At 44.0% G+C, this 11,477-nt stretch overlaps 1 protein-coding gene across 2 annotated transcripts in view; it reads left to right on the top strand.

The window, feature by feature from the left end:
- Positions 1 to 1,965: 1,965 nt before the first annotated feature.
- The window catches only part of PIK3R5 (phosphoinositide-3-kinase regulatory subunit 5), a 28,971-nt gene continuing 19,459 nt past the window's right edge, over positions 1,966 to 11,477 (top strand). For both annotated transcript variants that reach the window (XM_063111454.1, XM_063111453.1), the window contains exons 1-4: positions 1,966 to 2,068; positions 7,242 to 7,342; positions 9,734 to 9,802; positions 10,630 to 10,768. In XM_063111454.1, coding sequence (XP_062967524.1) covers positions 1,966 to 2,068; positions 7,242 to 7,342; positions 9,734 to 9,802; positions 10,630 to 10,768 — 412 coding nt within the window. The remainder of the gene's footprint in view (positions 2,069 to 7,241; positions 7,343 to 9,733; positions 9,803 to 10,629; positions 10,769 to 11,477) is intronic.

Below are 11,477 nucleotides of genomic sequence, written 5' to 3'. Positions count from 1 at the left end.
TGTCCTAGGCCAGCCCAGCACTCTGGCCCCATGGTCCAGGGTCAAGGTCCTTGACCAGCTAATTCCTGCACCCAGACATTGGCACATGATATCCCCTCTTTTTGGATCGCTCCTCCCCTTCATTTTGCTCCTGGCTTCCTCATCCAGCTTAAATGTCCCTTCTTCAGAGAGGCCTCCCTCACCCCTCAACGACCTAGCATTGGCTCCCCAGGGGTCCCCAGAACCATCCTCCCTTCATAGTATGTTTCACCCTCTGGATTTCCTTGTGTTTTGTTTAATTGTTCAGTGTCTATGTCTCCCACCAAGGAGTATGCCCACTATCCCCCTTGCTGCAGCCCTCATGCCTAGCACACAGTAGGTGGTCAGTAAATCTGTGACCGAATGCATGCATGTATGCTGCTTCTTGTGTGCCCCCCACATCCCCATCCCACTTCATACCGCATGGCCCAGCAGGGACATCAGTGAATGATGCTGGACAGCTCACATAGGGCTTGTTATTCCCTTGGTGCACGTTTCCTCCCAGGCTGGGGAAATAGGAGGATTTGTCTACCTGTGGCCTCCGTGAGTGAATGCTCTAGTCACACAGCTGGACCTGGGTCGGGATTTCATATCTCTTTGCATGTCATTTGTATGGCTCAGCTCTGAGCTCTGTGCTTCCTCTTCTGGTTTCCTGATCTGTCCCCAGATCCACAGAGTTGGACCACTGCTTTCTTGGCTTCCGTTCTGTGACCTGGCTTGACTGGCCAGTGACAGGGTCTGCCTGGCAGGGGTGTATATAATGAAATTCCTGGGGGCAGGAGGGACTGGCAAAGACTGGAGCATAATAGCTCTCGTGTACAGGAGCTTACTCAGTGCAGTCACTATGGCATTTCATCTGCCCAACAGCCACATGAGATTAGCACCATCATCATCCCCATTTTACAGATAAGTAAACCAAAAATCAGAAAAGTTAGAGAAGTTGCTCAAAGTCATATGGCTGGCAAATGTCCAGATGTGAGTCCAAGTCCGTTGAATGCTAGGGCCAGGCTTAATCACTGTGCCAAACTGCCTGTCATGGCTTCCCGAGGGACTCAGGGAGCCTCACACATAACTAAGAAGCTGGGCAGGCCCTGCTGGAGGCTCTCAGTTCCCCATCAGGTGCAAAAACCCCTTCTTAAATCCTTTTCTCAGTAACCTTCCAGCTGAGCTAAGCAGCCCCTGGTCCCCTTTGTAGGGCAAGGATGCGGTGAGGGCCGGGGGGGCAAGGTCTTTGGATAAGTGGTAACATTGCCAAGGTGCAGAGAAAGGAAAGAAAATGACAGAGAGAAGGCCAGGGAAGAAAAGAAACAGGTGCCTCCGACCTGGGCACCCAAACTGAGGGTGTGGCAGGGTGAGGGTTGGTGGATGGGTGGGGACAGTGCCTCCCCAGCACCTCAGTATTGGAGCACCCAGTCCATGGGGAGATCCTGCAGCCTCCCTGTCAGGAACAGAGTCCCTGCCCCATCCTTGGGGGGTTGGGGAATGCAGGCCTGGAAATTCAGAAAACGTCCCCTGTGTGATTCTGGTTTTCCCCTCACGGCCCTCCTGCCCAGCTGCTGGGGTCTGGGCACTCCCCGGGCACTCCAGGGCACTCCCCAGGCTCTCAGCGACATTCCCCACTGCCTGGTAGGGCAGGCAGGCCCCTGTCTGCCTCTCAGTTCCCATTCCTGACCCCTCGCTTCCTATGCCCTGTGCTGTTCCACCCTAGGAGTGCCTTGTCTTGCCGCTCAGATGCGGCCCAGAAGACGTTCCTGCCCTGGCGGCGGCTGTACCCACCTGCTGCACCCACCGCACCCTCACGGCAGCAGGGCTGGTGGCACTAGGCTGTGAGTGCCTGCTGTCTTGGCTACTGCCCTGCTGCACCAGGTGTTCCCCAAGACTGATGCTGTCCAGGAAAGGTGCTCACAGGCTGACCTGTGTCTGTCCCCATGCAGGCAATGACTCAGGATGCAGCCAGGAGCCACGACATGTACAGAGGACCGCATCCAGCATGCCCTGGAGCGCTGCCTGCACGGACTCAGCCTCGGCCGCCACTCCACATCCTGGTCAGGTAGGTCTGAGGGAGCCGGGGAGGCATTCAAGGTCCCAAGGGAGCCACAGGGACTGTGGTGGACACTGGAACAGGCATGGAAGGTGGCAGATTCTGCCTCCAATCCTGCCTGTGTGACATGAGCAAGTCTCTGGACCTTACCTGGGCAGGTGCCGAGCACAGCACCTGGTGTGGAGTTAGTCCTCACTATGTGGCATTCTCCTTTCTACCCTGGTGTTGTTCTCATCCTGCTCTGGGCTGTATTTTGCTTCCTTAGCATGTGCTAGAAGCATAGGTCCTTGGAGAAGGTATTGACCCTGCTTAGAAATACCATACTTGCTGATTCCAAAAGAGCAGCTGGGAACTCACAGGCAGCTTGCCCCAGAATTCTCCTGTTTACCTGTTTCTTGTTCCCTCCAAGCCCCATCCTCCTCTTCCCTCTAGAACAAGGGAGAGTCTCAGCAGAGCTTCAGGTGGCAGGAAGCCTCTGTGTTCTGTGCTTCCAGGACTGAAAAGCGGGGTGTCTGCGCGCTGAGGCAGTGGTGTCTCTGAAGGCTGGTGCTTGCTGTAATAACTCCTTATGCTTGAAAAGATTTTTCACATGCCATATCTCACTGGCCTCCCTGGCTACTCCTAGCACCATCCTGGCATGTAGTAAGTGGTCAATAAATAGTAACTTTTTCTTCCTAGGTTTTGGGGAGGAGGCAAGAAAAATAGTTAGGAATGGGGGGACATCACTAAAAGAAGTCTGTTCGGACCCTCCAGGACTTTGGAATGAGCCTGTACACATGAGGGGACCTGGAGACTGAGCTCCATGAAGTTCACAGCCAATCCACTTCCACCCCTATGCTCTCCATCCCCCCCACACACAGCTCCCCCATGACCATCCCTTTAATTTTTAGGGGTTCACCCTTGCTGACTGCAGGGAACAGAGACAGACAAAATAAGAAAGTCTGGAGGAGTTACCGAGTGTTCATTGTAGCTTTTATACAAATCAACTTAGCTTCCCTTTCCTGGACTCCAGTGCTTAGGCAGTCCTGGGGACCCCCATGGCTGTCACAGACGCAGTCTTATGTCCTGGAGTGGAGCTCACTGTGGCTGCTCTCTTTATTCTTCCAGCAATTTCTGCCTCTGTTCTTTTTTTTTTTTTTTTTTTGATTTTTGTTTGTTTGTTTGTTTTATTTTTTATTTTTATTTTTTTTATTTTTTATTTATTTATTTATTTATTTTTTATTTTGTCGATATACATTGTGGCTGATTATTGCTCCCCATCACCAAAACCTCCCTCCCTCCTCCCTCCCCCCTCCCCCCAACAATGTCCTTTCTGTTTGCTTGTCGTATCAACTTCAAGTAATTGTGGTTGTTATATCTTCTTCCCCGCCCCCGTTTTTTTTTTTTTTTTTTTTGTGTGTGTGTGTGTGTGTGTGTGTGAATTTATATATTAGTTTTTAGCTCCCACCAATAAGTGAGAACATATGGTATTTCTCTTTCTGTGCCTGTCTCATTTCACTTAATATAATTCTCTCAAGGTCCATCCATGTTGTTGCAAATGGCAGTATTTCATTCGTTTTTATAGCTGAGTAGTATTCCATTGTGTAGATGTACCACATTTTCCGTATCCACTCATCTGATGATGGACATTTGGGCTGGTTCCAACTCTTGGCTACTGTAAAGAGTGCTGTGATGAACATTGGGGAACAGGTATACCTTCGACTTGATGATTTCCATTCCTCTGGGTATATTCCCAGCAGTGGGATAGCTGGGTCGTATGGTAGATCTATCTGCAATTGTTTGAGGAACCTCCATACCATTTTCCATAGAGGCTGCACTATTTTGCAGTCCCACCAACAATGTATGAGAGTTCCTTTTTCTCCGCAACCTCGCCAGCATTTATCGTTCAGAGTCTTTTGGATTTTAGCCATCCTAACTGGGGTGAGATGGTATCTCAGTGTGGTTTTGATTTGCATTTCCCGAATGCTGAGTGATGTTGAGCATTTTTTCATATGTCTGTTGGCCATTTGTATATCTTCCTTAGAGAAATGCCTACTTAGCTCTTTTTTTTTTTTTTTAATTTTATTTTGTCGATATACATTGTGGCTGATTATTGCTCCCCATCACCAAAACCTCCCTCCCTTCTCCCTCCCCCCCTCCCCCCCAACAATGTCCTTTCTGTTTGCTTGTCGTATCAACTTCAAGTAATTTTGTTTGTTATATCTTCTTCCCCACCCCCGTTTTTTTTTGTGTGTGTGTGTGTGTGTATGTGTGTGTGTGTGAATTTATATATTAATTTTAGCTCCCACCAATAAGTGAGAACATGTGGTATTTCTCTTTCTGTGCCTGACTTGTTTCACTTAATATAATTCTCTCAAGGTCCATCCATGTTGTTGCAAATGGCAGTATTTCATTCATTTTTATAGCTGAGTAGTATTCCATTGTGTAGATGTACGACATTTTCCGTATCCACTCATCTGATGATGGACATTTGGGCTGGTTCCAACTCTTGGCTATTGTAAAGAGTGCTGTGATGAACATTGGGGAACAGGTATACCTTCGACTTGATGATTTCCATTCCTCTGGGTATATTCCCAACAGTGGGATAGCTGGGTCGTATGGTAGATCTATCTGCAATTGTTTGAGGAACCTCCATACCATTTTCCATAGAGGCTGCACCATTCTGCAGTCCCACCAACAATGTATGAGAGTTCCTTTTTCTCCGCAACCTCGCCAGCATTTATCGTTCAGAGTCTTTTGGATTTTAGCCATCCTAACTGGGGTTAGATGGTATCTCAATGTGGTTTTGATTTGCATTTCCCAGATGCTGAGTGATGTTGAGCATTTTGTCATATGTCTGTTGGCCATTTGTATATCTTCCTTAGAGAAATGCCTACTTTGCTCTTTTGCCCATTTTTTAATTGGGTTGCTTGTTTTCTTCTTGTAAAGTTGTTTGAGTTCCTTATATATTCTGGATATTAATCCTTTGTCAGATGTATATTTTGCAAATATTTTCTCCCACTCTGTTGGTTGTCTTTTAACTCTGTTAATTGTTTCTTTTGCTGTGCAGAAGCTTTTTAGTTTGATATAATCCCATTTGTTTATTTTTCCTTTGGTTGCCCGTGCTTTGGGGGTCGTATTCATGAAGTCTGTGTCCAGTCCTATTTCCTGAAGTGTTTCTCCTATGTTTTCTTTAAGAAGTTTTATTGTTTCAGGGTGTATATTTAAATCCTTAATCCATTTTGAGTTGATTTTAGTATACGGTGAGAGATATGGATCTAGTTTCATTCTCCTGCATATGGATATCCAGTTATCCCAGCACCATTTGCTGAAGAGGCAGTCCCTTCGCCAGTGAATAGGCTTGGTGCCTTTGTCAAAGATCAGATGGCAGTAAGTGTGTGGGTTGATTTCTGGATTCTCTATTCTATTCCATTGGTCAGTGTGTCTGTTTTTATGCCAGTACCATACTGTTTTGGTTATTATAGCTTTGTAGTATAGCTTAAAGTCAGGTAGTGTTATGCCTCCAACTTTATTTTTTTTGCTCAGCATTGCTTTGGCTATGCGTGGTCTTTTATTGTTCCATATAAATGTCTGGATAGTTTTTTCCATTTCTGAGAAAAATGTCTTTGGAAATTTGATGGGGATTGCATTGAATTTGTATATCACTTTGGGTAGTATGGACATTTTCACTATGTTGATTCTTCCAATCCAAGAGCATGGGATATCTTTCCATCTTCTTGTATCCTCTCTAATTTCTCTCAGCAGTGGTTTGTAGTTCGCATTATAGAGATTTTTCACCTCCTTGGTTAACTCAATTCCTAAGTATTTTATTTTTTTGGTGGCTATTGTAAATGGGCAGGCTTTCTTGATTTCTCATTCTGCATGTTCACTATTGGAGAAAAGAAATGCTACTGATTTTTGTGTGTTGATTTTGTATCCTGCTACTGTGCTGAAATCATTTATCAATTCCAAGAGTTTTTTTGTAGAGGCTTTAGGCTGTTCGATATATAGGATCATGTCATCTGCAAACAGGGACAGTTTGACTTCATCTTTTCCTATCTGGATGCCCTTTATTTCCTTCTCTTCTCTGATTGCTCTGGCTAGTACTTCCAACACTATGTTGAATAGGAGTGGTGAGAGTGGGCATCCTTGTCTAGTTCCTGTTCTTAAAGGAAAAGCTTTCAGCTTTTCCCCATTCAGGATGATATTGGCAGTGGGTTTGGCATATATGGCTTTAATTATGTTGAGATACTTTCCCTCTATACCTAACTTATAGAGGGTCTTTGTCATGAATGAGTGCTGAACTTTATCAAATGCTTTTTCAGCATCTATAGAGATGATCATATGGTCCTTGTGTTTGAGTTTATTAATATGGTGTATCACATTTATTGATTTGCATATGTTGAACCAACCTTGCATCCCTGGGATGAATCCCACTTGATTGTGGTGAATAATTTTACGTATGTGTTGCTGTATTCTGTTTGCTAGTATTTTAGTGAGGATTTTTGCATCTATATTCATCAAGGATATCGGCCTGTAGTTTTCTTTTTTGGTTATATCTTTACCTGGTTTTGGTATCAGGATGATGTTTGCCTCATAGAATGAGTTTGGGAGATTTGCGTCCATTTCAATCTTTTGGAATAGTTTGTAAAGAATCGGTATCAATTCCTCTTTGAATGTTTGGTAAAATTCTGCTGTGAATCCATCTGGTCCTGGGCTTTTCTTTGTTGGGAGCCTTCTGATAACAGCTTCAATCTCCTTTATTGTTATTGGTCTGTTCTTGCCTCTGTTCTAACTTCCCTGCATCTCCTAGGTACCAGCAGCCACTGTAGGAAACCAGGGCAAGGGAGTTGCAGGAGGACTGGTGTGCTCTCCAGAGGCACAGGAGCTGAGTTAAGACAAGGTTATTGGCCTCTGAAGAGGATCCCAGCCCAAATTTCCAATCTCTATGTCTCCTGAGTCTCTTGTATATGCAGGAATAGGGAACTCAACATGATGTCTTGATGGGGTGTGATAGGGTTGAGTGTTGGTCCAACATTTTTTCCTAGACTCTCTTACTTTAGAAAGGAATGTTCCAATGCAATCCCAAAAGGAATGTTCCAATGTAGATCCCCCCTTCTCTACAACCCCTGCCTGAGGGTGGCCAGAAAAGACCTGAACTGACCAGTCGCCTCTCTCTCTCTCTCTCTCTCTCCCTTTCCAGCTGGGCTGTGTCTGAACTGCTGGAGCCTGCAGGAACTGGTCAGCAGGGACCCGGGCCACTTCCTTATCCTCCTTGAGCAGATCCTGAAGAAAACCCGAGAGGTGAGGGCCAGTAAGGAATTGAAGGGCAGAGCTGGGCTTGGTCATGTAGAGTCAAGAAATAGGTCCCAGAGAGTGTCAGTCCTGGGGTGCCCGGACCACCAGAGGGGCTTGGCAGAGTCGTTGGGAACCTGTGAATTTTGCATTTCAGCAGTGCTTGTGCGTTGCAGTTTTCTAGGGAGGAGTGTGTTCCTTTTAGTAAGAACAGGTAATATGTGAGCTGAGGCTGCTTCTTAGGGCAGACGTTGCTTAAGTCAAGGTATTGACTAGAAAGGAGAGAGGAAGCTTTACCAAATTTCTTTCCTCAAAAAGATCCATAAAAACAAAGACATGAAAAAGAAAACTGAGTGGAGAGATAAACTGAGGCCTTTTCTGACAGTTCAATTGAATGGGCTTTTATGATGAAGAGGAATGTGTTTAATGCTGAGCTGGGCTAGGGTTCCAGAGAAGTTGTGAGTCCTAAAAAAGGATTTGGGCTCTTTTATAAAGAATTCTCTTTTAAGTTATGTTTTTATTTATTTATTTACTTACTTACTTACTTACTTATTTATTTACTTATTTACTTACTTACTTACTTACTTGCTTGCTTATTTTAAATACATGACTGAGTTGGAAAACATGTCACTTTCTCTCTTCGTTAGCTGTTCCTGTAAGAAGAGTCTTGATTTACCAAGATACCCAGAGTTAGAGTTCTGGCACCACCATTTACCTGGTGCTATCATAGCCTGATCACAAACAAGCAAACCAACTCAGAGGAGCTAGACCATCTCTGCAGTGCATAACTTATAAACCCAAATATAAAGGATCAGCTACTGTGTAGTAATAGCTGAGGGTTTTGTAGAAGAGTCAGAGCAGCAGGTGTAGTAGACACATTGTCTATTAAGGGTAAAGAGAAGGAGAGCTCTACATTTGAGCCTGCTGCAGTTATCCAGCACAGAAGAGGTGGTGGGGCTTTCTCTGTGTCTCCAATGCCCACAAGTTCCAGAATGGGCCAAGAGACCTTTAGCCTTTTAACCAATGAATTGTAAATTGTGTGCGCACATGTATGTATGTCGTGTGGTGGGCTCAATCAAAGAGACAATTCACAAAAGAACAAGTAGAACTTGAAGATAAATGTGGAAAAAAGGTATAATAAATAAGTGCAATATAAATTATAATAAAATAAAGGTTATAATAAAATAAATGCAAACTAAAACCATAACGAGACAGACTTTGCCTAGCAAATTAGCAAAAAAATTGTAATAATCAGTGCAGGAGGAGGATTCTGAAACTAGTATTTTCATACATACAGATATTACAAATAGCAAAATCTTTTCAGAAAGTGATTTGGTGGTGTGTCTCAAAGATCATAAATATGTTCATAATTTTTGTTCCGATGGTTCCACTTCTTGAACTCTGCCTTAGATAAATAATCCAAATTATAGGAAAGGAGTGTGCACAATGGTGTTCATTGCAAAAGTATGTAAAATATCAAGAAAATAATCTTGAATGTCCACAATGAAACTAATTATGGAGATCTACCAGAAGGAATATTATGCAGTTAAAAAAAAGATGGGTATTATCCAAGGATATATACAAAATTTAATATATAATAAAGTTGCATCACTAGGATGTATTAAATGGTTCGGGGGAAATTGACTAGACATTTGGAAAAATACAGAGTGGAAAGTCTAGCTCAGGACACAGCAGATTAAATTTTAGATGGATTAAAGACTTCAATTTAAGAAAATGAAGCTTCAAAGAAAAGAAGAAAATATATATGAATATTTACGTGACCTTTTCATGCTAAAGCAAAAATCCATAAAGGAAAAATTAACACTTGCAATTTCTGTGCATCAAAAATGTCTATAAAATTAGGAGATAACCAACAAATAGGAAAACATATTTGTAGCACAAATAAAATAGGTAAATATAGAACCAGGAGAGAAAAAAAGGTGGTCTTAAAGACCATGCAGTAAAACAGAAATTCACTTATAATACTATATGTAAGAGACATTAAGAGTAAAAATATACATACTGTGATTATAGCTTTGTGGAAGAAAATACATAGGGAAAAAACCATGTAAAGAGAAGTACATGGATACTTCAAAAAGTTCATGGAAAGATTTGTATAATATTTTAATTCTATTTTTCCACAACTTTTCAAAGTACCCTCATACATTGAAGCATTAGCTGTGGTTGAGTTTGGGAGGAGGATATTGTGAGTGTTCTTTTTTTTTTTTTTTTTTCTTACTTCTATTTTCCAAATTTTTGTCTTGAGTTGCACTACTTTTAACTTAAAAAAAAAAATAATAAGAAAAGAAAGACTAGCATGGGAAAGCACTGCCATCTTCTGCCCCAGAGCCCTGCGCCATGTGAATGAGCCTCACTCCTCCTCCCCTGTCCTCCCCACAGGTCCAGGAGAAGGGCACCTATGACCTGCTTGCACCTCTGGCCTTGCTTTTCTACTCCACTGTCCTCTGCGTGAGTCCAGGGTGGGCCAGGACGGGGAAGCAAGGGAGGCGTGGGAGAGGAAGGCAGAGTGACCTCCGTGGGAGACAGAGAGAAACTGTCAAGCAGTGACACGTGAGAGGGGTTTCAACCCTCTGCTGGCTTCAGAGTGGCCATCTGGAGAGGGCTCAGTAACTCCACGTGGCCGCCATTGTGCCTGGCATCTCTGGGCTGTCATGGAGGAACTGTTGTCATGTTTGTTCACAAGCCACAAGATTCATGTCCTCCTCATTTTTTACCCCAGTGGTCAGTTTCACTCAACGTGATCAGCCCCTGTAGCCACCAGACTGATGGCACCAAATGACTTCGTGTACACTGATTTAATCCGCCCTTAAAGAACATTTGCCTCTAGCGAGGATATTTAAATGAAGGTGGGCATTGAAGACCATTCCCCCAAAACAAGTGGCAGCCATGACAGCATTTAGAATGACCTCTAAGGTGGCAGCTTTTCAGAGAGGCTCTCTCAAGTGTTGGGTGAACTATGGTTTGTTTGGTAAAACAAGGCCCTTATGATAGAGTCACCCCTAGGTGCTGTCTTGCCATCTGTAACTCACTCCCTGTGGGTAACTTCTAGCTTCCTGACCTTCATACGTACAGATATTACAAATGGCAAAATGTTTTCAGAAAGTGATTTGGCAATGTGTCTCAAAGATCATAAATGTGTTTATTTATGATCTTTGCTGCCAGGAAATGTATGTTCTTTGTGGAACATTCCAGTAAGGGAGCAGAGGCTGTTCTGGAATATCAGTGAGCTTTTTCGCACCCAGACTTCTTTGCTTACTGCCCCCTCTCCATCCTAGACACCACACTTCCCACCAGACTCAGATCTTCTTCTAAAGGCAGCCAGAACCTACCACCGATTCCTGACCTGGCCTGTTCCCTACTGCAGCATCTACCAGGAACTGCTCACTTTCATCGATGCTGAACTCAAGGCCCCAGGTGAGTGTTGAGGCGGCCAGAACATGGGGCAGGGCTCATGTGGCCAGGATGCTTCCAGCCCTCCTGTAACTTTCATTGGATATGTGCCTCCTCACCTCACATCCTTCAGTTCATCTCTGCCCATGCTCTGGTTCAAAACTTTCTCTTTGTGGTGCACACAGCATCAGGAGGCTGAATATGCACAAGCTGAAAGCAGTAAACTTGGGAGGAATTCTTAGGGGAAACTGGAACAGGGGTTTGGGGAAAGGAACCCCTACCCCTTGGCCTGTACCTCTGCTCTAGTTAGCCAACCGGTCTCTAAGGCTGCCCATGTCAGACAGAGAAGACCCCAAAATATTGACAAGAGTCTCTTGCTTGTTCTCTTTGCCCCAGGAGAAAAAGGCAATTGCACGTGTGGGTTGATTCAGCTCTGGCTGGGGAAGGTGGTCAGTACTAGCAATGGACAGGTGGATGGCTGCCATGACTAGTGTGGACAAGAACCTGGTCCTTTCTAGGTTTTCATATGCGGAGTCTGAAAAATAGGGGTTCTTGAGAAATTGTAGATACTGTTATAGACATGAAAATGAGGTCTAAGAAAACTATGATAGAGCAAGAGAAAACACAATCAAGTATGATTTACCAAGAGGTGGTTATATTAGAGTAATTTGTCACATCAACACTCACAGGAATAAAGTCACATCAGCATCTTAATAGATATTTCTAAAACATT

The sequence above is a fragment of the Cynocephalus volans genome, chromosome 10 (assembly GCF_027409185.1).
Source record: "Cynocephalus volans isolate mCynVol1 chromosome 10, mCynVol1.pri, whole genome shotgun sequence".
In the NCBI taxonomy this organism is placed as follows: Eukaryota; Metazoa; Chordata; class Mammalia; order Dermoptera; family Cynocephalidae; genus Cynocephalus; species Cynocephalus volans.
This window is presented reverse-complemented; position numbering and strand designations above follow the sequence as displayed.